At 43.3% G+C, this 24,907-nt stretch overlaps 8 protein-coding genes across 8 annotated transcripts; 3 read left to right on the top strand and 5 right to left on the bottom strand.

Annotated features, from left to right (window-relative positions):
* Positions 1–2,511: 2,511 nt before the first annotated feature.
* On the bottom strand, positions 2,512–3,843 carry F4817DRAFT_331084 (uncharacterized protein). Its single transcript, XM_049302471.1, has 2 exons — positions 3,096–3,843; positions 2,512–3,004 (listed from the first exon to the last, which is right to left on the bottom strand). The coding sequence occupies exon 1, from the start codon at positions 3,482–3,484 to the stop codon at positions 3,281–3,283; it is 204 nt and encodes a 67-aa protein (XP_049160981.1). The 5' UTR covers positions 3,485–3,843; the 3' UTR covers positions 2,512–3,004; positions 3,096–3,280.
* Positions 3,844–4,568: 725 nt separating this feature from the next.
* F4817DRAFT_313798 (Cyanovirin-N) lies at positions 4,569–5,013 on the bottom strand (the record flags this gene model as incomplete). Its single annotated transcript, XM_049300304.1, has 3 exons — positions 4,569–4,732; positions 4,790–4,813; positions 4,878–5,013. The coding sequence occupies 3 exons, from the start codon at positions 5,011–5,013 to the stop codon at positions 4,569–4,571; spliced, it is 324 nt and encodes a 107-aa protein (XP_049160982.1).
* A 1,920-nt stretch (positions 5,014–6,933) lies between these two features.
* Positions 6,934–12,138, bottom strand: F4817DRAFT_313799 (armadillo-type protein; the record flags this gene model as incomplete). The annotated part of the gene is made up of 3 exons (XM_049300305.1): positions 6,934–10,499; positions 10,587–11,778; positions 11,824–12,138. The coding sequence occupies 3 exons, from the start codon at positions 12,136–12,138 to the stop codon at positions 6,934–6,936; spliced, it is 5,073 nt and encodes a 1,690-aa protein (XP_049160983.1).
* A 571-nt stretch (positions 12,139–12,709) lies between these two features.
* Positions 12,710–14,227, bottom strand: F4817DRAFT_363590 (uncharacterized protein; the record flags this gene model as incomplete). Its single annotated transcript, XM_049306659.1, has 3 exons — positions 13,594–14,227; positions 13,459–13,540; positions 12,710–13,399 (listed from the first exon to the last, which is right to left on the bottom strand). The coding sequence occupies exons 1-3, from the start codon at positions 14,082–14,084 to the stop codon at positions 12,710–12,712; spliced, it is 1,263 nt and encodes a 420-aa protein (XP_049160984.1). The 5' UTR covers positions 14,085–14,227.
* Positions 14,228–15,352: 1,125 nt separating this feature from the next.
* F4817DRAFT_363594 (glycoside hydrolase family 128 protein) lies at positions 15,353–16,962 on the top strand (the record flags this gene model as incomplete). Its single annotated transcript, XM_049306660.1, has 5 exons — positions 15,353–15,730; positions 15,785–15,937; positions 15,992–16,596; positions 16,658–16,773; positions 16,838–16,962. The coding sequence occupies 5 exons, from the start codon at positions 15,353–15,355 to the stop codon at positions 16,960–16,962; spliced, it is 1,377 nt and encodes a 458-aa protein (XP_049160985.1).
* Positions 16,963–17,445: 483 nt separating this feature from the next.
* On the top strand, positions 17,446–20,977 carry F4817DRAFT_331088 (glycoside hydrolase family 3 protein). The gene is made up of 9 exons (XM_049302472.1): positions 17,446–18,069; positions 18,122–18,204; positions 18,260–18,423; positions 18,477–18,610; positions 18,672–18,760; positions 18,814–18,917; positions 18,969–19,098; positions 19,157–19,323; positions 19,373–20,977. Exons 1-9 carry the CDS (start codon positions 17,847–17,849, stop codon positions 20,721–20,723), a joined length of 2,445 nt encoding a protein of 814 aa, XP_049160986.1. The 5' UTR covers positions 17,446–17,846; the 3' UTR covers positions 20,724–20,977.
* A 179-nt stretch (positions 20,978–21,156) lies between these two features.
* F4817DRAFT_331089 (uncharacterized protein) lies at positions 21,157–22,657 on the top strand. Its single transcript, XM_049302473.1, has one exon. It carries the CDS (start codon positions 21,317–21,319, stop codon positions 22,559–22,561), a length of 1,245 nt encoding a protein of 414 aa, XP_049160987.1. The 5' UTR covers positions 21,157–21,316; the 3' UTR covers positions 22,562–22,657.
* A 280-nt stretch (positions 22,658–22,937) lies between these two features.
* On the bottom strand, positions 22,938–24,409 carry F4817DRAFT_32017 (putative aldo-keto reductase). Its single transcript, XM_049301152.1, has 4 exons — positions 24,151–24,409; positions 23,890–24,083; positions 23,666–23,735; positions 22,938–23,611 (listed from the first exon to the last, which is right to left on the bottom strand). Exons 1-4 carry the CDS (start codon positions 24,327–24,329, stop codon positions 23,017–23,019), a joined length of 1,038 nt encoding a protein of 345 aa, XP_049160988.1. The 5' UTR covers positions 24,330–24,409; the 3' UTR covers positions 22,938–23,016.
* Between the last annotated feature and the right edge of the window lie 498 nt (positions 24,410–24,907).

Genomic DNA, 24,907 nt, shown 5'->3' on the forward strand with positions numbered 1-24,907 from the left:
ATTTTTATTACTTGTTTAATATTATTTTAATTTTAATTATATATATTATTTAATTTTAAAAAATAAAAATAAAAATAAATAAAAATAAATAAAAATAAATAAAAATAAATAAAAATAAATAAAAATAAATAAAAATAAATAAAAATAAATAAAAATAAATAAATAAAAATATTTATAAAAAATTATATTTAAATTTAAAAAATTAATTAATTAAATAAAAAAAGTTATAAAAATTATATAAATATTTATTTTTATATATTTTTATATTTTTTTATATTTTTTTATATATTTTTATATATTTTTATTTTTTAAAATTTTATATAATTTATATAATTAAAATTAAATAATATATATAATTATTTTATAAAATAAAATAAAATAAATAAAATAAAATATTATATTAAATTAAGTTTTTATTATTTTATATAATAAGATTTTTAGAAAGTTTTCTTTTAAAAAAAAAAAATATAAATAAAATTTAAACTTATATTTTTATATAAAAAGATATGTATTTTAACTTTTTTTTCGAAAATAAAAAATTTAATAAAATTTATTATTTTAAAAAAATGTATTTAATAAAAACGTTTTAAAGTTATACATAAATAAATTTTTTATTTCGAAAAATAACCAGGTAAAAAAATTGTTTAATAATATTTTTCGTAAATTCGGGCACATAAAAGCATTTTTACAAGGCATTATAATAATCCAAGTTTATAAATTACGTGCCGTTATTGCCGGGGAAAAACGCTTGGCGCGTTCGCGTATCAAGCGTTTTTTTTTTATTTTAATAACTTAAACTAAAATTTGAGAAACAAGTTTCGCCTGTTAGTTTACGCCATAAATGCTATATAAATGTATGGTTTATATATTTATATTTATAAGTCACGAGTTAAATATTTCTCGAATTTTAATTTAAATTAATTTAAACGTTAAAACTATAAAAATGGTATAATTTTTTTAAAAATATTATATTTACAATAATTTAATATTTAATAATAACGTATAAAATAACTTTTATTTTTATAATTTAAAGTTAATATTTTACTTTTTTTACCTTTTTATTTTTTTTATATATTTATATAACATTACGTTATAATATTACAAGTTTTAATATAAAAAAAATAATGTAACATATTATAAAAAACGCCGTAATTAATATTATAATTAATATTATAATAATATTTATAATATTTACAATAACGTTTACAATTAAATATAAAATAATATATTTTATATTTAAAGTTAATAATTTAATTGTTTTAAAATTTTCGTTTTTTTTTTATATTTATATAATTTTATCGCGTATTATAATTATTAAATTACAATTATTACGTTATAATTAATATTATAATTAATATTAATTACTTTTATTAACATTATAACAACATTTGTAATTACATATAAAATATTTTAAAAACTATTATTTAATTATTTAAACTTTCCCGGCTTTTTTTTTTTTATATTTATACGATTTTATTACGTATTACAATTATTAAGTTACAATTATTACATTATAACTAATATTACAGTTAATATTAACCACTTTTATTAACATTATAATAACATTTGCAACATTTACAACCACGTATAAAATACTTTAAAAGTTATTATTTAATTGTTTAAACTTTCCCGTTTTTTTTTTTTTATACCTATACGGCTTTATCGCATATTGCAATTACCGCATTATAATCGGTATTACAACCGGTATTACGGTTAATATTAACCATTTTTAATACTTTTAAAAGGTTTAAAACGCATAAATTTAATTAATAATTAAACTTAATAAAAAAGTTAATAATTATTATATAATTAATTATTATTTACTTTAAACGCGTTATTATATTTAATAATTAATATTATTTTAATAAATATTTACTTAAAAATAAAAATAATTAAATTAATTTAAATTAATAATGTAAAATTTTTTTATAAAAATAAATTAAAGGTATAATTAATTAAAAAGTAATATGGTTAAAAAGGTATAATAAAATAAACTTAAATTTTACATTATTAGTTTAAATTATTAAAATAACTTTTTTTTAACAATAATAACAAATAACTTTAAATATTAAACTTTATTAAAATTTTTTTTTTTTTAAAAAAAAAAAAAAAAAAATATATAAAATTTAAACTTAAACTTTTATAAAATATATAATACGGTTACGTAATTAATAATATTAAATAAAAAAAAATATATATATTTTAAAAAAAAAATGGAAATAAAAATTTAAAAAAATACGTAAAAATTTAAAAATATACTTAATAAAAACGCTTTAAAGTTACGTATAAATAAACTTTTTATTTCGAAAAATGGCCAGTTAAAAAAATCGTTTAATAATATCCCTCGTAAACTCGGGCACCTTTATAAATTCGGGCATGTGGGTCAATTCCCAGGCGGTATGTATGGGCACAACCCTAGTCATATGACATAGTCACATGACCGGTGTCCCATCATAAAGCGACTTGTAGGTACCTAGGTATGTATGAATTACACAGTGCGAAGTTATTAACGTCTTATCCTTCCCCCCTTTTTAAGTTCCCGCGGAAATAAAACACAGAACTTCTAGCGCACACTCGGGATCATGTTAACTTAATCCCTATTGTCCTGTTGATAGAAGCCCGAGAAGACTAAGAAGAAAAATTTCTAGACTCGCCATGACTTGTTTAAAAGTGAAGGCTTGACACCTCGACTGCACTGGCAAAAATAACACTACAATGTTAAAGTCATTAAAAGCACTTCATACAGATAGGATTCCCAGCATTCGTGACGGCGAATATATTTCTATAGTGTATAATACAGGGAGAAAGCATGAGTCTCGTTCCGGGTCAATCACAGTTCTGGACCGGGTTTTATCTCAGTAGCTCAGACCAGATGCGAAATTTTGGTTCCTCTCGTTGTACCCTTTTAGCCACATCATTTTTTGACCAATCATACCCTTAACTTACCCTCACAAAAAAATTTCGCATTACTGGTCTAAGTCAATTTGGTCGTTTTTACCCCTAAGTAAGTACTTATTAAAAAAATAGCATCAATTATCAACGCGTTTAAAGTAAGTAATAATTAATTATATAATAGTTACTAACCTTTTTATTAGGTTTATCGATTAAATCTATACGTTTTAAGCCTCTCGGGGGTGTTAAAAGTGGCCAATATTAGGCGTAACACCGGTCGCAACACCGGTTGCAACGCGGTAGCCGTAACGCGGTAGCCGCAACACGCGACAAGGTCGTACGGGTATAAAAAAGAAACGAAAATGTTCGGGCAATTGAATAATAACCCTTAAAACATTTTATACGTGGTTGCAGGTGTTGTGGATGTTGTTGTGGTATTGATAAAAGTGGCTAATATTAGCCGCAACACCGGTCGCAACACGCGTTGCAACGCGATAGCCGCAACACGCAACGAGATCGTACGGGTATAAAAAAAAAAAGACGACAATGCTGGGGCAATTAAATTATTAGCCCCAGATATAAAATATACCATTTTATACCTGGTTGTAGGTGTTGTAGGTGTTGTTGTGGGTGTTGTTGGTGTTGACTGCGGCGTATTACCGGTTGCGATGCCACTTTTACGTTAGACGTCGAGGCCTGCGATATCACAACGCGATACCGTACGGGTATGCAAAAAAGATGGAAAGGTAGAGAAAGCAAAATACTAGCCCCGAGTCATAAAAATAGAAGCCATCTTATACGTTGTTGTTGAATATTAAGTCATCGTAAACATGGTGTTTTTGAAAAAGTTGTGCCACTCTTGCGGCCTTGGCGCCCAAATTGACTCAGACCAAAATTCGAGAAACACTCAAGTCGTGACCCACAGATACAAACACACGGACCATGCGTTTTGTGGCGCCGTGGCGCCAGCGGGCGAAGCCCGCTTCTCGAATTCTGGTCTGAGCTACTGAGATAAACCGGGTTGCATATCGAAGAATTTACGATGTGCAAGAAACCAAAAAAAAAGTACGCCACAATAAGCGACGATTGAAAATCGTACCTCCTCATTTAACATGCAGTCATCAAGGGAAAATGCATGTCATCCTAACGCCCTCGTATTTGTTAGCAAATGGCATAGATCCGCCAGTTGAATTCGTTACTATTGGTACAGACGCAGCCATCGTCACTACACCGAATAGCCAAGCACGCGCCTAGGAGGCTAGAACCTCTTGGAAATTTCTCTGGCTGGGTCTTGGATAATTAACGACTTTATCATCCAATAAAAAAATATTTGGGAATTTTACTATATGGAAATAATATCATATAGGTGCTACAAAAGGACGGCATCTCACATCGGCTTTGATACGAAAGACAGACTAGAAATGGTGAAATTGAAAGAAATAGGGGCGTAGCACATTTTCATAATAATTCAGAGCTTCACGGGGTTTTTAGTCACACGTAGAATTCGGAAGTGGTTCAGTAGATATCAAGCCTATCTTCTATCTTGGGTCAATTGGGTATATTTCTACTTGTTTTTCCATCACTCGCGTGTAATTTCAGACCCAAAGACGAGGTAGGACCGCGCCCAACGACTCTTCATAGTATTGCTGGGTGGTAGTAGAGGCCATCGCGGCTCTCTAGATGAATCGGAACTGGCCGTTGTCGTTGCTGATTCGCTCTCCGAGGTTGATGTCGGCGCCAACCCACTCGCCGTCGAGGTTCTGTAGCTCGGCTCGTAGGACCGGCACGCTGTCGCCCCCCTCGATCGAGAAGGATACGTCTCTGGCGGTCTCGGAGAAGTCTGTTATATTAGTAAGATGGGGAGAGTCTGGTTAGGATACGGCTCGTCGCTACTTACTGACACCACCCCATTCAAAGCGGCCTGTTGAGAACGTATTAGTATCTAATAGCAAAGAGAAGGGATCAAGTGGCTGCGAGGTACTCACCATTGTCGTTGCCGATGAACTGGTTTAGGTCGACCTCGCTGTCGATCTCACCACCGTCCTCGGCTCGGAGGCGGGCCCTGAGGATGTGGCCGTCATCCACGCGGATGTCTTGAGAGGAGGCGTAGAAGTTAGACATTTTGATGAAGTATTCAGGAAGTTGTCTTTAAGATGTAAGTCGGTATGGGGTTGGTGTTTAGTTTTTGTATTCTCGAGCAAGACGCGGGGGAGGAGGTTTGCTTATATAGAGCTGCCTACTTAGGAGGTCGGAGGTAGGAGGTAGTCACTACGTATTGTACGATGCTGTAGTACAAAACTTCTTTGCTGTAAGCTCCAGCTGCCATGTAACTCTAAACGCGACTACGTTAGAAGTGATGCAGACCCTCGTACACGTGTCACGGCAATGGACCCCACAGGTAGCTCTCTTGTGGACTCGAGAGGGCCACCTTAAGAGGGGCGCCTTCACAAAGCGGATATACGGCCATGGAGGTTTCACACCAATGCGGGTGGTGTCATTATTCGGTTACGGCACGGAACGGCAGAGTTGATAGCTGCGGTACCCACGTCCCACATTCCCACCTCCTCCTGAATGTACATCTCAGGGTTCTCATAGGCCCGACGCCAAGAGATTGGCACATAAACTTCCACCAACTCCTCCCTCCATCCCATATCTTTATATCCACTACTCGATAGTATGTCTTCTGATCAACATAAGAGGTTGTTTTTATTGAATTTTGTCATTGCGGTGAATAATTAGATGATGTTGTTGTCACTACTGAACGAGCGGTCTAGATCTACTAGTCGTTATACTATAATTCTTAGGCGAATTGAGGGACTTTTTCTAAATAATAGACCCTTTCCCACCGCCCACTTTAGCAAACAAAAGCTTGAATCCACTCATGCTACCACACACCATCATATGCAGTGCCACAGCCTTCGTAGTTCTTGAGGCGGGGTTTTCTCCTATGCGCTTCGCGTCAAGCACCATAGCACCATAGCTTCATAGCTTCATAGCTAGATAAAGTCACGGCATGATACGTGTCACGTAGCTTAAGGTCTGGATTCTTTAAGACCCCTGTATTCATCTAGTTTTCATTATGCTCGGCCACCCAATCCCAACCTCGGAATCCATCAGCTTGCGAGATGCGGACCGTACGATAGAAACCCTGGGCCCCGCGGTTGGTTTAATCCATGACATGATATGCTGTGTGGATTGACGCCGTGGAAATATTCGTCATACCCAGCCAACCGGGACAAGACCCTTGTGAACATCCTGGTCATTGAGGTAGCCTACTTACGAAGAGTCACTCCTTACGAAATGCACAAAAATGATTAACGGCTTACTTCAATCTAGAGGCGACGGACGACGTTAAGGACACCAGGTACACGCGTTTCGGAGTTGTAAAAGCGTCCTAAAATCCAACCTGCCGCACAGCGACAAAGATACGTTATGTCTTTACAAGTATTACGGCCAAGTTAGAATTCAAAAGATAGAGTGTCCTTATGCCGGAACGCAAGCGTTGGAGACTATGCTATCTTTTCACTCACCAAGTCTACCTATTCCTTAATTTTATACTTTATCTAGATAAGCTACTGCACAACAGATGGTGTTCGAAGTTGTCAAGTAAATAGATACCTATTTGTACTATTAGGAATCTATATGAGACATCTAGACTTCCAATATGCATAACCGCAGGTTCCCCTAGTTTGGTACTTGGGTAGCTAGATTTCCTCACATAAAAAAGATCTTGTTTCCAAGCCTTTTAGTTCTATCTCGTCATAATCACGAACTATCTTTTCTTCGTCGTAATTCTAACTCTATCAAATCGAGATAGGATTTGCAAGGAACTCACAATTGTAGGAACTGTTGGAAGTTTAGTAAAGGACAATAACAATTGTGCGATCAAACCAACTCAATGCTAAGGAAATAACAAGCAGCGAAAGTTACCATGCCCCTTTTCAAAGAAATGAACTCAAAAGTAAAACGCCAGAGACAATCAAGTTCTGGATATCATGTACGCATTTTGAGGTTCGATAGAGAATAATAGAAACAAAGGCTCTAGAGCACTTGGCCAAAGTCCTGGTAGGGGAAGCCTAAGGATTCTCGCGCTTTGCGGACTATATTCTTCAACTTATCTAGGGGGATGCTCCTGTCTCTTCCCCGCAAGCTGATAATGGAATTCTTTCCATCGACAAGCCACGTCATGCTCATACCGAAGCTTTCTTTCACCCAGAATTTAAATAACGGAGTGAACGATTCCTCATCCAGTAGGTCAAACAATAAATTGAATGTTGCATCTGACTGGACCAAGCTCTCGGTGAGAATGTCAGCCGCAGCATTCCCGGTGTCCAGTGGATCGTTTAGCATAATAGCAACGAGATCTTGAAGCATCATTTCTGGTAAAGTTGGCTGTAATCCCAGAAGGGGTGATAACTCATGGAGGGCATCAGCTTGGAAATCCTTCAACTGCGGTGCCAAATTTTGCAAAATCTGCTTTGACAGAACAGACGGCTGCTGAGCGAAAGCTGAAACCGCCGCATCACGAATTTTCTTATTTGAATGGTCAAACAGATGTGTCATCTCTTCAGGGACACTGTCTAGCGAGCCTGACTTTCCAAGATGCTCGAGAAAGACTTGTATCACCCCGTATAATAAATCCTCGTCTGCAACCCCCAACAAATGTACCATCTCCTCAAGAATACCGCCCGGTAGATCCGGTATCCGCTCCAAGCCATGTAATACACCAATTCTGACGTTGCGATTAGGATGTTTCAATAGGCGTATCTTATCCGACAAGAGCTCAGGCATCATGATGAACCGTTGCACCAGTTCCAAGTCCATATCATTCTTGAAAATATCCCTAATCTTTAATTCGTCATAGTGCCATATACTCGAAACAATCTTGCGAACAACTTCCCCGGGTAAGGATGATTGCTTAATCAAAGCCTGCATTGCAGCATACTGGATGTTTATGTTTTTACAGTCCAAAAGGATTGTCAGTTTTCTAATACTTATTTCCGGGAGGGTTGATCGAATAGATGAAAATACATCCTTCGCCATGCACTGCAGTTCTGCATCTTCAACTTGCAATAAAGCTATGAGTTGTTGAAGAATACTATCCGGTAGGGCTGACTGATTCGATAGAATAAGTTTCTGGTCATATAAACGAGTCCTTGGATCTTTAAATTGGTTCAATAACGTTTGCAAGATTTGTTCTGGCAGACAGCGCTGATCATGTAAGGCTTCTGTCGCAAATTGTCGCTTCCTTGGATTATTTAGTAAACTGCTCATCCTTTGAAGAATGGCCGTTGAGAACTCGACAGCTTGCCGTCCTAAGATACTCGTTGCTGTGGATTGGATGCCTGTGTCATAATTCTCCAAACAATCTACTATTTTGTGGAGGATGTTTTCCGGTAGACCTTGAATGACAGATAAAAGAAGTCCCGCACTATGAGAGAGGTTGGGCTTCTCAACTATATCCATAATTTTGTAAAGGAGATCTGGATCGTCCTTCAGTCCGTAGCCACAAAGAAAATATGCACCAATTTCCCGGACATTACTGTTTGGGTCCTCTAACATGTTCAGTAGCTTTTCTACAACTTTGGGCATAATGCGACCCGATTGTTTGGCTGCTCGGTGCATATGGACTATATTCCACTGGGATTCTGATTGTTCTTCCGATCGGCTTCTTTGGATTGCATCCAGCATCTTTAGGACAATTTCTTCTGGTAGGTCGAGCCGTCTTTTGAATGTCCACTCTTTTATTTCTCTCACACCATCCTCATCTAGATCTGGTACTATGGCTACCATTTCTAGAAGAGTCCTCTCTGGTAAAGTCCAAACAGATGTCAAGGTTTCGAGTGCGGAGGACCGTACTTTCTTGTTTCCGTGTTTCACGAGCGCAATCAGCTCTGAGAAAATCGCATCTGGCAAGTCTGATTGTGCACTTAACACCGATATGGCGCCGTATTGGATGCTTGCATCGGAATTCCCTATTAGTTTCAGTATCGTATGAAGGCGGTTACTCGGTAAATACTTGTGAGATGAGAGCACCCCAAGAGCGTTAATTTGCAATCCCCGGTTGCTACTTTCACAGTACTTGATAACTTGGTTAACCGTATCTGATGAGAGTATGGGGCGCCACTTTAGTACTCCTAGAATAATGCCTTGCAGTGACTCATCATCTGACTTCGACAAGCATTGTTGCAACACCTTTTCGGGATATTCACAAATGAATGCCCAACCGGAAGAGTACTTTTCCTGCATCCTTTTTGTAAATAGTAGCCACTGCTTTAAATGATCTTCTAAGTTGGTACGAAGCTCGAAATCCGCCGTCTTTTGTAGTTTCGCAACTTCGTCTAAACAATCCATAACAAGACGTTGATGTACGAATCCGAGGAGGTCATATGGCTCTGTCTCGATCGTCTCAAAGAACTTTCTTGCGTCCCCCTTAGCATGAAGTAGGCCAGTAACAAAGCGCCACATGATGTTAAAACGCGGGTTGTATTTCTCTCTCCGGAGAAATTCGTTGGTGCTCACTCCCAATTGTGGTAGATGCTTGTCCGGCCAGTGCTGCACAAAGTACTGAGCCGCAAAATATTCTTGAAATGTCAAATGAAGGAAGTGATAGCTTCTATTCCTAGCTGCGACGCCGCCGTCTAAAGTGCGAAGTAATGATAATTCTTCCAAGTCTTTCGATGACATTGAGTATTCCGCTTTAGCGAGGTGCTCAGTCAGGACATATTCTCTCTCCCAGAACTTGTCCATGTACTTGAAGTCAAATTCTTCCGTATTGTTATTTAATCCGTCAAACGCAAGGGCCTGTAGTGCGTTTACTTCTCCTTGGACCAAGCCCTTAAGCTCTTTGGGGTTCAACCTGAAGGCCACGTTCTTATAAATTGGCCCCGATCGGCCTTGGCGATTCTTTTCCAATTGAACCACGTCCTTCTTCCACATCATCTGCTCGATGGCATTGTAGAGCTCGGTCATGGTCTGTGGGCCTTCGCCTTCATCAAAGGTTCCTCTTTCGAAAATGTAACAAAAGGCATCGAGCTGGACGGGGATGCTTGCCAGTTCTTCGACTCTCGGATGGGTACTTAGAAAAGCCTTAACTTCGTCTACAATCTTTGGCGCCACGGCTTTAATATATTGCCCCACTTGATCTTTATAGAATCCAATCGTCTCAACCTCTCGATCGATATTTTTAATTAGGGTTCGGTCAACCGCATAAGGCCGCGTGGTAATAATCGCTCGAGGCTTTTGCAAGAGAGATAGGAGTAATTCAGACTCGCCCGAAGATATATCCTCCAGGACTTCGTCTAGGCCATCCAGAATAAAGAGCGTTGTACTTTCCTCCTTAATAATTTCAGCATATAACCCATCAGCAAGCAATACACCCTCCTGGGAGCCATCATTGAAATAACGCTCGTATAATAACCGTTTAAAGTTATACTTCTGCATGTCTCGACCCTTGAGCTGACGTAGCGGTAGCCAAATGACGCGGTTAATGATTGTCAACCACATATTATGGTAAATATAGTCGTAAACGATCTTCTTACAGAGAGTGCTCTTGCCTACACCGGCCTGTCCGCGGATGAGTATACGCTGATACGAAGGTTTATTTGCTAACCGTACTGTTAGTAAAATGGGAATCCAAATGATTATACATGGTTGAGCATGATATCTAGGAATGATAGAAGGGAGAAACATACCCTGTTCGGCATCTGATTCCGACTGGAAGAGGTCCACTAGCGAGACACGATCCGACTCCTTGGGTTCCCAGATGGCTAGGCGGCGGTGGAACGACAATGAGGGCTGTTCAACAGCCTTATTTTCTTTCGCCTCGCGTTGCACAATGGCCAAGTTGATATAGCATTTGTCCATGGGCAACCTCTCGTTATTGCCAATTCGTTCAACATTGAGTCGCCCGAGTATCTCATCGGTATAGTAGTTTCGTATCACTTGATCAGCATAGAATACCTTAGCTTCATGGCAAGTAGGCCACGCCTTCTCCAACAGCACATTTTCTAATGTCTGGGATGGCGCTTTCTGGTATCCCACAGTAGTAAAGTATTCCCGTGAGAGGTGCAGCCTATAGAGCAACCGCTTGGTCTTAGAGGGTTTTGTTGACTTCGCAGGCCCAACTATCAAATTGACCCATTCGCGAACGCGCCTAGACTTGGATATGGCGCGTTGGTCTGTCAAGAACCCCCTCAGGACTTTAATGACCTCGTTATCTGAATTATCGTGGATGGCCTGTTCCAAAAGTGCACAGAGCCCACATAAAAAGTTTTCGTCCTTTTTCAATGATGGTTTGAGGTTCTTAAGTAAAGACTCAAGGATGACGCCCTTTCGTCCCTGGATTGTCAAGTCCGTATAGCGAAGCGCCACATACCATTGCCCGGGACCTTTAAGGGTCTGGACATCCTTATTCACGTCGCTTATGTTATTGAGCCCATCAATGATGTCTGTGATCAGCTTTACCATCTTCGCTACTTCACCTACTGCTTCCAGACCCTCTAGTAATTTGCTAGGATCCAAGGTCCCGACGGAGCCAGCAACTGCGGCGCCACCCTTGACTACGTTCCATGCACTTTTGCCGAGTTTTTCCCATGGGCTAACGTCGCTGTGGATGCCGCGCAAGGCCTGTTTTGCATATTGTGCTATCTGGGAGAGACGCAAGTCGAGATGCCCGCTCACATTTTCTAGCAGGTCGAATAGGGGCTGCATTATTTGGGTGTCGCTGATACCTTCGAATTTAACTTCGTTCATAACATCTAAAATCGTTGACAACGTGCGCAGTAGTTGATATTGGGTCGCATCATCGGCCGCCGAACAAGCCCTCGTGAGCCGGTCCGTGAGGCACTGAATAGCATATCCCAGCTGAAGCTTCTTTCCGACGTGCTAGACCTTAGTTGAACGTAGCATGATGCTAAAGGAAATCAAAACATTGATATCGGGAATAGCGCTCCCGCTCGAATCGGCCGCAATCAAATTGACAAAGGCTTCGAACAAAAGGACATAGCTCTCCTCATTGCAAAATGGGGATAACAAGGCAGCCTCGACAGCGTATGATCGTTCCGGATGACTGTAAAACGTTTGTACCATAGAGTGCAATAGTGAACGAAGTGCGTTAGCTTCTCGATCGTGTTGTGAGGTCGGCTTCTGCCTTTCAATCGTCGGGTCGTTATCCAAGCCGAGTTTTAGTCTCTTTAAACGCTCGACGAGTTCCTCCGTGGTTCTTGGTCTAGATAGGAGCTCCATGGTCGTCGTACAAGTATTCATCCAAGACTATACGAAATATAGTAAATGTCTAACGACTTAGGCGATGGAAAGACTAAAACTACCTCTTTAAGGTGTTGGAGAGTTAAAAAACGCCTTAAGGCACCAAAACTTCACCCCAAATTCAGCCGTAACCGATAATATGCAGTGTCACCATAAGCTAACAAGTGCGATCGTGCCGCGTGTCTAATACAGCCTCCTCCTAGGCGCCCACGGATGAATATGGGTGATATATGGTAAAGGTCACCCGTTATACTCTCATAACACAATATATACTTGAAGATTCCAGTTATACTTGAGAGGTACTACTGATACTAGATCGACAATTTAAATATGATACAATTAACCTAGGTACTTAAATGAATGTGCTCGATACCTATGAAGAAGATTCTATGTACAGCCACCTTACCTTACCTAGCCTCCGCCAATCACATTGTTCTATACAAGCCTATCGCCGGATCCTTCTCGGGTCTACTCTACATAATTTACCTACCCCATGCAACCCAAATCATATCTCCACAGAGACCAACAAATGAAAATACCATTATCTTACCTACGGCACGTAAAAGGTGAAGTGAAGGCAACTGTTCTTACTAGCCACATCCGGCACTCCACTCCCCCCCTTAATGTAGGCCTTCCCCTGTCCCAGCTTCTTGTACTCCCAATCAATAGCAGCCTGGTTTCCCGGACCCTTCCAGTTGCCCTCAGTGCTAGCAAGGGTCTTCTCGCCGCTAGGCTTCTTGTCGAGCGCAGCCGCCGGCGCGCCTTTGAGGATGTCTTGGGTAAACCCGTTCGACACGTTAGTACCGTCCGTCGAAGCGACGGTAGCAGCGCCGTCGCACCCCTGCTGAATCGAGATGTCGCCGTGCGCGCGCCCGTCGTCAGCGGCTTTGACTTGGAACTCGCCCCACGTGGCGGGCTGCTGGTCTCCGCGCTGCACGCGGCCCTTGAATTCGAGCTTCAGGGGCACATGGACGGTTCGGTTTGGCCCCACTTCGACGTTCGTCAGCGGGTGGTCGAAGTTAGCGCCAGCCTTGCCGTTGCCGTTCCAGTAGTTTTCGTAGAAGAAGTATCTATGCGCCTTGCTGGAGTGATTGGTCAGGAGAATACCGGGGCCGGAGGAGCTGGCGGTCATAAGCTGTTCAGCCAGTCCTTCAGGGGCTGCGGCGAATGATACGAAGGCGGCCGGTTCAACGGACTGACCGGTGAATGGCTTTTTAGGGTCAGGGGCAGCGTTATGATCCTATTAAATGTCAGTAAAATATCAATCACATGTGGTTTTCTACTATGATGTATTCATACACTGTAAATAATTAGAATGTCCTTACTGCCTTTACCGGCCTTGCTCTGCTCATTATCGGCAGGGTTGCCATTGCTGGGCCCCCTATAAAGCTGTCAGCAGAAGTTTTCCCGTGTAATAAATGTTATAGAACTTACCATGCGCCAACACCGATATAAGTTCGTCCGTTAGCAAAGGTCCTCACGAATTCCTCTAAGGGCTGGAAGTCCTTCGGGGCCCCGATGCGTTTGACATTGCCATTGCCATCGAGAAAGACATGACCTTTAAGCTGGTTCTTCTTATCCTGAGGGAGCTTGTGGTATGCCGCGTTGCAAGCCTGCATGAAGGTCTCGTGGCCTTTGAACTTTCCAGCCGGGTCACCGACCTGTTGGCAAGTCATGTTTCCACCAGCGCCGCAGATATTACTAATGTCGATGGTGTCGTTTCCCATCCAGCCGTGCTTGGTTATCTCGCATTGCTCGCCGATAACACCCTCATGGACGGCAATGATGGCCCCAGAAGAGCCATCAGGAGCCTCAAGCTTGGCTTGGCCGTTTGCTTTGATCTTTAGATCTTGATTTCCATTGTAACCATGACATTGGAAGGTCTGTTCGTGGTTGGATCTGTTGTGAATGTTGAGGAAATGCATATTGATTAGAATATTGATTATAGTTATTGCTGTCTATGCTCAGTCGGCTTGTCTTGATGCTCTGAAGACGCGTTCATTAAGCCAGAGGGGAGATATTGGATAATTTATATTCCAATGGCCATCGGTTCCTTACACTCATTCCCTACCTTAGGTAGCCTTCTGAGGCTAAAAATATCAATCTAGTTGAACATGATCAACCCCCGGACAGGTCCATATTACGAGATCGGCTGTGAGTTAGACTAATCTAACTCTGCCCTGATAGCCATAACGTAGAGACGAAGTCCTATGCTAGACACTATATCGTCATATGAATATCTTTCGTAGTCATACGATCCGATACTACGGTGAGGTTAGGACTTGAAGGCTTCGCCGCGAGGTAATGTTGGTGAGATCTAAGCTATTATGATGCAATTGGCCAATATTGTCACTCCAATTAGCTAACGAGAGTTATAACCTAGAAGGGCCAACGAGGTTATACAATACAAATAAAACTCGCTGATTTTGCATAGCCTTGCATTTGTCAGGGGGTGGCTAAGGACAAATCTAGCCGCACACTTTTGTCAGTCTCGTGCTGATCCTATTCTCCAAATTGTTATACATAGAAACTCGAACTATTAAATATTCAATAATCAGCTGACAGAAAAAGGACTTTGCGCTTCTTACCTTCTCATAGCTTCAATGCCAAGTATTACGTCAACTTAACCAATTACTCTTAACTAGACTGACTTGAATCAAGTTAGTTATCTAATATGGTTTTATTGACTGGTAAGATTTACGACGTTAAGAGATACGCTATTATCGAAGTCAGCGTGACCATACCTCAAACTGACAACTCGATACAAAGCTTACAACCAAACGCAACATCAGAATTAAGTATACGTATAAGCCTCGGTTACGTTAGGTCATCTAACATAGGACTATTCCAAATTTTAAACTGATTTTTCTAACCAACAAACCAATACAACTAATTAAGCAGTGTAAGACAACTCAAATAGTTGATTGACCTAGAGAATACGCCGTAAAGGTACCCTCAGTGTCTTCTTTATGTCAGCGTGAGGTGTGTCTCCGCCTCACCTCAGCCCAGTGTTGGGGCTCATCATAAGGTGATGTGGTAAACTCTTGACTAAAAGTTAGACATATATAAGGTCCTCTCCATAGCTGCCTTCTGTATCATAATGATTAACATCAAGATCAGAGAAACTTGAGTCCCCTAAGATTTCCGAACTTATTATTTTTATAGCAGCTTTTACATCCACCTATTTTTGAAAATGGTTATCAAGAAGCGTCAGATTCTCTGGGACTGGACCAACACCGGTGGTGATGGGCACCCAGGCGTCCCTGATAAGATCAACCAAGTACCTTTCGGGGGTAACAGCCCAGTTGCCTCTGTGGTGAACTGGAATACGTGGGTACCCCCTGAGCTGAAGGATCGAGCACCATTCCGCCCTATGGTCCGTGTTCTCGAGAGCACGAAAGGCGGCGAATGGGCTCAGATACAGAACTCAAAGTACCCTATTATACTTTACTTCAACGAGCCTGAACGCGCCAATATAAGCCCAGAGCAGGCAAGGGATATCTGGTATGGCCAGATGCTCCCCCTGAGAAAGAATAAGGGGAAGCAACTTGGTTCCCCGGCCGTAGCCTCTGTATGTTCCCAAGTCGAATTATTATTGATCGTTAATCGAACTAATAACCCTCAGGATGAAAACGGTCGGAAGTGGATCGAAAAGTTTATGTCACTCGTGTCAAAAGACCCTCCAGACTTTCTGTGCTTGCACTACTACTCGAAGAATGCCAATGATGCCATCAAGTATATCCAGGACATGCATAACAAGTGGCCTAAGCATAAAGTCGTAAGTCTAACATCACCGAACGTGGATTCTCTTCCATAACTAACACATCTGAAGATGGTTACCGAAATTGCATGTATCGACCGCAACTATCAGGCCGTCGTAAACTTCACTGTCCATATCTGCAACTGGCTAGACAGCCAGAACTGGGTCTTCGAATACGGCCTCTTCGATTTCCAACGCAAAGTTGCCGACGGCTTTGTTAGTCCCGCTGCCCAACTCATGGATGCGAACGGCAACTTTACGGAACTAGGTAAGATGTACGTTCATCAGCAGCCCATGAAGGCACCCGGTGTTGCTGCCAATGCCTTCATTTCATTGAATGCTATCGAAGAGAATGATTCGCAAGTTGAGGTGAGCGATGATGCGAAAGCCGGGGAGCCGTTATCTCACGAACCTAACGGTGAGACTGCCGAAGCCCCCGAAGCCACTGAAAATGGTGGACTGGTCCAGTTCAGCATCGCTGCAGCTCTTGGCCCAGATCAACAAAAGGCTCTAGATATCCACAACAACAAGCGCAAGGGCAAGGGCCTCAAGCCCCTCGCATGGGATAACCAACTTGCCAAAAACGCCGAGAATTACGCAAAGCATCTCGCTCAAATCGGCAAATTGCAACACTCGAGTGGTGACCAGCGACCCAACCAGGGTGAAAATCTTGCATGGTAAGATAATGAGCTCACGTAATGAAAATAAGAGCATAGTCTAACTCGGACATCTCTGCAGGGCTTCCAGCTCCAACACGCCTCTCGCCATGTCTGCAAACCTGTGGATTGCCGAAGAAAAGAACTACCACGGTGAGCCGATCGGCCAGGGCGATTTCGGATCATACGGTCATTACAGTGAGTCGTCGTCAACCATGTTGCCGTATTCGTAACTCTTCTAACACGTTTTTCCACCATTTAGCTCAATGTATGTGGAAATTGACTACCAAGCTCGGCATGGGCTCGGCCAAGGACGCCAAAGGGGGTGTTTATGTTATCGGGAGATATTCTCCTCCCGGAAACTTCACCGGTCAGAAACCGTACTAATAGCTTCGTCGTCTTGGCTCGGGAGTTGCCTTGTGGATCTCGGTAGATTGGGCAGGTTTGTTGGATTGTTCCGGGGAGGAGGCTTAGCTTCTTTTTCGTACATGGATCTAGGGTCACTCGTTATGTTAACTAACACGGTTATGTATTTTGTTGTATAGGTAGCTATTTTATATTATCTTCTTTCTATCGACTAGTTACGTGAACAATAAGTCCAACAATAGAATAAGCCAAGTATAATATAATGTCACATGTAGACTCCGTCTCTTTGGAAATCTCAATGATGCACAAGTAACACAAAGAACAAAGATAAATTAAGCTTCATTAGCTCGTATAAGCAATTTCGGGACTCCAACTCTTGGCAGCCCTATTGCGTACGTAGCTGGGGTAAACCGACGATCCAAAGTGCGGGGTGTATGGGTTAACCCAAGTAGGACGTCAATGGCGTAAATGAGTTCTCTTGTATGGCGGTGTATACACGTTTTACTTGCTCAGTTAGAAACAACCTATTGTTAGAATATCTTAACTACGTCCCTATAGTATAGAGATCTGACTGAGAACTTCTATAGTTACCAATCACCGCTTCCGTCTTAACTGACTTATACGGCCTCGGCCTTGCCTCCGGTACCTACATTGGTAGGTTACCACTCAAATCTAAATATATATTTTTGCATTTTCCTTTGATACACCTCCCCCTTACCTCCAAGACACTCCCCACATTCCCCAAACTCTTTCGTCATTAACACTACTTACCCCTGTTTCTCCCTCACTCGTCCATGTAAGTCGCCATCCGGGTGCGGTAATGCCTGCATTACCGGCTAATATTCAGGAGGACCGATTCGTTTCTTTTGTCTCGATAGCCCCTCACGGCAAGACCAGAGTTAAAAATGAATATTTCGTCCATATGGTTTGCCACTCCTTTAGATCTAGATGACTATGCACTCCCGATAACTTGTACTGTATTATCGAGTGTGTACACCATGTTGTCGACTTCTCTGTATGCCCTGGCCGGCCTAGCCACTTGGGGTAGCGGCATTGGCACTGTCGCCCAGTCCATTATTACGGACGACACGATATTCTATGGACAATCACCTCCAGTATACCCGTCACGTATGTAAAGCATTACCCTAGAAAAGTTCGAACATATACTTACGTTTTAAAGCCAATGGAACCGGACTTAGAGATTGGGCAGACTCTTATTCGAAAGCACGAGCCCTTGTGGCCCAGTTGACCCTAGAAGAAAAGGTCAGGCGTAATCCAGAGTGGCTCAAATGACTACTATGTCTAACTTGGTATACAGGCCAACCTTACCGGCGGCGTTGAAGTTAACAGTTCTTGTTCTGGTATTATCCTCCCTATAGAGAGAGTCAACTTTACCGGTCTCTGTCTTAGCGATGCTGGTAATGGAGTGCGCACTACCAACTTCGCATCAAGTTGGGCTTCAGGCATTTCGGTTGGTGCAAGGTAGATTCATCCTATTTCTTCTATGGAATCTTTTAACCAACCTCTCTACTCAGCTGGAACCGCGAATTGGCTCATAAGAGAGCCGTTGGCATGGCCGGCGAATTCCGAGCAAAAGGGGTCCATATTGCTTTAGGGCCCGTCGTTGGCCCCTTAGGCCGTATCGCATCAAGCGGAAGGAATTGGGAAGGTAACGCATTACATGATGTACTTTACTCAACCAACAAGCCTATGTATTAACTTCTATATAGGCTTCGCAAATGACCCTTATCTGTGTGGCGCTCTAGCTGCCGACACTATAAAAGGGATACAGTCAGTGGGAGTCGCAACGAGCACAAAGGTAGGGAGTACATATGATCTTTCTAGATGAAAGTAGCTAACATATCTTCTTAGCACTTCATCGCCAATGAGCAGGAGACTAATAGAAACCCTGAGGGCAACGTTACCGCTGTTTCGTCGAACATCGACGACAAGACTATGCATGAACTATATCTCTGGTACGTATGGCAGCGTAATTATATGGACAGTCAAATCTAATTCTTACTTAGGCCTTTCCAGGATGCCGTGAAAGCTGGTACCGTAAATGTAATGTGTTCATATAACCGGATCAACAATAGTTACGGGTGCGCCAACAGTAAAACGCAAAACGGACTTTTGAAGACTGAGCTAGGATTCCAGGTATGAAATGCACAATGAGTTCCCATGGCCTAAGTACCCAATCTAACCAGGTCGATAGGGCTTCATCGTCTCAGACTGGTGGGCTCAGCATTCAGGTGTTGCTACAGCACTTGCAGGTCTAGACATGACGATGCCGTACGCCTCGCCATATTGGTCCAGCAATCTAACACAAGCTGTGAAGAATGGGTCTGTTCCGGAATCTAGAATAGACGACATGGCAACCAGGTAAGTTCGTCTTGACTACTCTGCTAGCGCTCCCTTCTAATTGGCGTAGAATTATAGCTACATGGTATAAGTTGGGCCAGGACGAAGGTTTTCCGGCTATGGGTCAAGGGATGCCGTACGACCTCTCGAAGCCTCATCAGCGAGTTATCGCAAAGTCAGCTAGTAATAAGGATATCCTACTACAGGGAGCCGTCGAAGGCCATGTCTTATTGAAAAATACTAACAATGCGCTACCCCTCAAGTCGCCCAAGTTAATCTCCTTGTTCGGATACTCTGCGAAATCATTCGACGTATATACACCTTGGGGTGGTGGCTGGAACGGAGGTTCACAGTCATTAGCGCCAGCTGACTTAATTCCAAATGGCGACGATGTACTTCATACTCAGATTGCTGCTAACGGTACGCTGATCAGTGGCGGCGGATCTGGCGCAAACATGCCAGCCTACGTCAGTTCTCCCGCGGCGGCATTGAGCCAACGTGCTTATGAGGATGATACAAGCCTATGGTGGGACTTCCACAGTGGGAACCCTCAAGTCGACCAGTCTTCGGATGCTTGCATTGTTGTTGGTAATGCTTTTGCGTCAGAAGGATTTGATAGACCTGGGCTGCATGACGATTTCACAGATGCTCTCATCACCAATGTCGCGTCTCAATGCAACAACACCATTGTGGTGTTCCACAACGCAGGTGTTCGCCTTGTCGACCAGTTCATCGACCACCCTAATGTAACAGCCCTCATCTTCGCCCATCTTCCTGGCCAAGACTCTGGTAGAGCTTTGACTTCCATCCTCTACGGCGACGTCAATCCTTCAGGCAAATTGCCGTATTCAGTCCCGCGCAACGAGTCAGACTACGGCCCAATTCAAAACGCGACTGTTCCTGATGGTATATATGAACTATTCCCACAGTCGGACTTCACAGAGGGCATCTATATCGACTACAGAGCCTTTGATGCCAAGAATATAAATCCTCGCTACGAGTTTGGCTTTGGTCTAAGTTATACCACCTTCAACTTCTCAGACCTCGAGGTTTCCACAGTCGATGACGTCGATACGTCATTGTATCCCTCAAAGCCGATCGTTGAAGGTGGCCATGAAGACCTCTGGGACATCGTAGCGAAAGTCTCCGCGACAGTAGCTAACTCAGGTTCCGTGGTGGGTGCCGAGGTCGCGCAGCTCTACGTCGGCATCCCCAACGGCCCCGTGAAGCAGCTACGCGGGTTCTCAAAGTCGGTACTAGAACCTGGAGAATCAGCGGTTGTCGATTTTGAGTTGACGAGAAGAGATCTGAGCACGTGGGATGTGGTCGCGCAGAAATGGCTCTTACAGAAAGGTGACTATGGAGTCTTTGTCGGATCTAGTAGCCGAGTGTTACCTTTGACTGGGACCTTTTCGATTTAACACTATTACTTAAATAATCCCTAGGAGCATCTAAGCACTTCATATGTCTGTAACTCTGTTTCGGAAAGGGCATATAGATGAAGTTGAGTTAAATCACCATCTTTTTAAATGTTAGTTAAGAGGTATCTTTGGCAAATGAGCAGCTAGCTCTTCTAACTACCAGGTAGGCAGTCAAATCAAGAATTAATTTACTTTATTTATACGATATAACGCAATAACCTCACACATTAGAGACCCCCTAGCCTTCCGATATCAAAGCACGCAACTATTATAGTACTTCAAGTAAGGTTGATTCCACCAATAGGCGTCTCTCTTCAAGTCTTAATGAAGGAATTTCTGGACAGGGTTCCAACCAATAATAATGTAGTTACCTTTTTATCAAATCCAGTAAATACTTGCATAAACACCTATTATGCACGCAATTCCTTAACATCTCTAACTATAGAACAAATTAGGTAAGGCAAACAAGCATGGTTTGGTCCACTTATACCGGATTCTCAGGTCCCTGATTCTTCTTCGTTCCGAGATATCCGTACTTAACTGATACCGCCATAACTTTGGAAACTCATTCTTCACTGAAGGACAGGTTCGCTATGGATTCATCAAAAATGGCTACGCCGCAGAACTTTACAAGACCACCAGGGGATGCTGAAAACCTACTGGAGAAGAGTTCTTCGTCGTGGTACATGTTCGTGCCTACCGCTATCTTGGTCCACTTGTCGCTAGTACAACTTCTACGGTTTCGCGCGGTCCGGGCCCTGGAGCGCAAGTATGCCGCTTACATCGAGGACCCGTATAAGCTGAACTACCGGCAGGCAGCCGAAATTATGCGCCTACATCAGCTCTATGACACGCCTTTCCTATTTTACTTCGGCACCCAATGGGCCCTCGTCAAGAGCTACGGTATGTCCACCGGCACACCCCTTCTCGTCCGCACGCGGCAGCTCTGCGACCCCACCCGCGTCGGCCGACGAGCCGAAGACACGGTTATCCTATTAGTCGAACTACTTCTCGGAGACATAGACTCCGAACGAGGTCGCAGAGCTATGGCTCGTCTAAATTGGATTCACGGGCTGTATTCTAAACATATCAAGGAGTACGATTACGTACATACGCTAGCGCTCTTTGTTTTCGAACCCGCGCGCTGGATCGATAGGTACGACTGGCGGCCCTTGACGCGGCTCGAGAAGGTCGCGTATTTCGTGTACTGGCGGGAACTTGCCCGGCGCATGGGGTTCGGAGAGCTCGTCCCGGAGACGCTGGAGGGGCTTGAGGAGTGGAAGGTGAAGTATGAGGATGAGCATATGTATTTCATCCCTGAGAACCACATGGTAGCAACAGCTACAGTGGACTTGTTCATGCGGAATATTCCGCGTTTCTTGCATGGCGTTGTGCGAGCTCTTTTCCTGTCATTTATCAACGAGAAGCCAGTCCGTGATGCCCTCGGTTTCCCGGACCCGTCCCGGTGGGCGACGGCGCTAACGGCGGGATTCTTCCAGCTACGCGGATTCGCATTGCGTCACTTGTTCCTCCCGCGCATAGCGCCGATGGATCCCATGGCACGACCCGGCGAGGACGGCCGGTTGTATCGCGATGCGCGGTGGGTCGGCTTCGAGCCGTGGTATGTTGCCGATACGTGGTACAACCGGCTGGTGCTATGGCTGACGTCGGGTGGTAAAACGGCACCCGGGGGGAAGTATGCGGGCAGGGGGTATATCCCGGAAGAATTGGGGCCGGTCGAGTTTGAGAAGTCAGGGAGGAAAGAAGTGCTGCTTGAGGCGGAGATGATGAAGAAGTATGCAATAGGGGCTGGATGTCCGTTTGCTTTTGGGGGTTGATGAATACCTGTATGATTAATTTAGAAATTAAATTAATACTAAACGTTTTACTCGTAGAACTTTAAGACAGTTTAAAATATAATAAATAGATTGACGGTATAACTAGCGAGATCGTAAAGTGTTATCAAGTTAGGTATTCTCTAATGTCCTAACCTACTACAATACTCACGTTACACCACCGATGAGAAATAGGGGCAAAGCACAAGCATAAACGCCCGTGGCTAGCCTAATATTAACACATTAGTCTTATAGAATTGTATGCAAAAAATCATTAATAATAATAACGTTTCATTAACTCTAAGAATAATAAGTATAAAATAATCCAACTCGTAAGTTTATTTAGGACCTTGCTATGTCTCGGACATAAAGTACCAGCAACCCCCTTTGCCCAACATTCATCCAACTACAGCAACTATTCCATCTAGACACAACTAGCTACGAACCACACCACAAGCTCAGCCAGACTCCTCCTTCGTATCCCTAAACCTATGCGACTTGAACGCCTCCGGGAGCGTACCACCCACAAACCCATTATTATCAAAAAACGCCCTAATCTCCTTCTCCTCGGCATCGCTCAGCACCACATCCTGCGAGTCCCAATTCTGCTCCAGATACCGAACCCTCTTCGTCCCCGGGATAGGAAAGACATCCTCGCCCTGCTTGAGCAGCCACGCCAGCGCGAGCTGCGACACCGTACACCCCTTCTTCTGCGCGAGGGCGGCGAACTGCGCGACGACCTGGGCGTTGCGCTCGCGGTTCTCGGCGAGGAACTGCGGCATGACGCGTGGTCGGGCGTCGCCTTCCCCGAAGGCGGTGTCGTTTTTGCTGAAGTCGGCGGTGAGGATGCCGCGTCCTAGGGGGGTCGCGGCTACGATGGCGACGCCGAGTTCTCGACATGCGGCGAGGAGGTCCGTGCCTGCGGTCCCCTCGATGTCGCGTGCGGAGACGGAGTATTCGGTTTGCACGGCGGCGACGGGGGCGATCTTGACGGCGCGGCGGAGGGTTGCGGCGGAGACCATGGAGAGGCCGATGTACTTGATTTTGCCCTCGCTGGTTTTTGGTTAGATATCTATGTTATAACTAACTAGGATTAGTGGTACTTACGCTTGAAGCTCTTTCAGGGCGAGCATAGTCTCCTCGATAGGAGTCTCAGGGTTGACGCTGTGGATGTAGTCTATCGTCCCATGAGTTAGACAGGTATTCAGTTGTAAGAGTCAAAATGCCATGTCCTTAGGGGTTGTAGAGTCTAAGTGTGCTCTTAAGGAAATACTCCAAGGTAGAGACGACCATATGGGGTAAGTAGAGAGAAGAACTAAGATAGAACTTACAAAGATCAATCTGGTCAACATCCAAAGCCTTCAGACTCTTGTCACAGGCCTGCTTAGTATACTCATAAGAGCTATTGGCCTCAAAGGTCTTGCTGCCCTTGATGATACCATACTTCGAAGCAATAAATATTTGGTCTCGCTTGCCAGTCCTCTTGAACCATTTCCCGATGTGCTCCTCTCCATCGCCGTAGAGGCTTGTTTGTCCATTGTTAATGAATTGTGTTTCACTCAGTGAAGCATAACACATGAAATAGAACTTACTCGGCGGTGTCCCAAAAGGTTTCTCCCAGCTCGAGGGCGCGGTCGAGCAGCTTAAATCGCTCCTTGTCGTCTAGCTCTTTTCCATAAACTGAGTACGATGCTCCCATGAGCCCGAGACCCAGAGCTGGCACCAAGGGACCATTCTTTCCCAGATGGCGAAGGATAGGCTTAGCAGGCATATTGGCAAATAATTGGTGACTGAAAAGTAGAAGTGTGTTGAAAAGTTCAAGTAGAGGTCTTTAACTCCAAAGACTATTGTGTCTGTCAATTCTACTATCCAAGTGCTAACAAGACGAGAAAAGCTCAGATATTTATATTCCATCGCTCTCGCGAAACCCATAGCGCACCACCAATCATCAGTACAAACTCACGGCCTCCTCAATGCACCGCATCCCGAAGCCCGTATGCGAAATCTGCATCTGACAGCTCGAAAGATCACTCCCTATACGTCTTACGCCCACTAAGTCCGATAGTGAAGTGAAGCTAAAGGGTCGAGCCCACGATCCAGTATTAGTAAGGCGTTAAAGGGGGTATTCCACATTCAGACAATCGCAGTGGGATTGACCAATCAGCGCCCAGAGTTTCCGAGCAGGCCAATCGACATCTTTGCCAGCATCCAATCGAATGACGTACATTAGAGCCGGTCAGACGAATTGGGTATAGCAAAGTCCCCATTGGTCATACCGGCGAGCAAAATAGAGAAAATGAAACGAGACTTTATCACACTTAAGCATTCGAATGATGCCTATAAAAATTT

Source organism: Daldinia loculata, assembly GCF_022478755.1.
Source record: "Daldinia loculata strain CBS 113971 unplaced genomic scaffold F4817scaffold_12, whole genome shotgun sequence".
NCBI lineage: Eukaryota > Fungi > Ascomycota > Sordariomycetes > Xylariales > Hypoxylaceae > Daldinia > Daldinia loculata.

Excerpts from the sequence above, each read along its gene's own strand:
- F4817DRAFT_331084 (XM_049302471.1), bottom strand. The coding sequence starts at position 3,484 with ATGGTATATTTTATATCTGGGGCTAATAATTTAATTGCCCCAGCATTG.
- F4817DRAFT_331088 (XM_049302472.1), top strand. The coding sequence starts at position 17,847 with ATGAATATTTCGTCCATATGGTTTGCCACTCCTTTAGATCTAGATGAC. Across the intron at positions 18,205-18,259 it reads AGTTGACCCTAGAAGAAAAG|GCCAACCTTACCGGCGGCGT; the intron begins GTCAGGCGTAAT and ends CTTGGTATACAG. Across the intron at positions 18,761-18,813 it reads GAGTCGCAACGAGCACAAAG|CACTTCATCGCCAATGAGCA; the intron begins GTAGGGAGTACA and ends ATATCTTCTTAG.
- F4817DRAFT_331089 (XM_049302473.1), top strand. The coding sequence starts at position 21,317 with ATGGATTCATCAAAAATGGCTACGCCGCAGAACTTTACAAGACCACCA.
- F4817DRAFT_32017 (XM_049301152.1), bottom strand. The coding sequence starts at position 24,329 with ATGCCTGCTAAGCCTATCCTTCGCCATCTGGGAAAGAATGGTCCCTTG. Across the intron at positions 23,736-23,889 it reads TGTTGACCAGATTGATCTTT|ACTACATCCACAGCGTCAAC; the intron begins GTAAGTTCTATC and ends ATGGGACGATAG. Across the intron at positions 23,612-23,665 it reads GCCCTGAAAGAGCTTCAAGC|CGAGGGCAAAATCAAGTACA; the intron begins GTAAGTACCACT and ends ACCAAAAACCAG.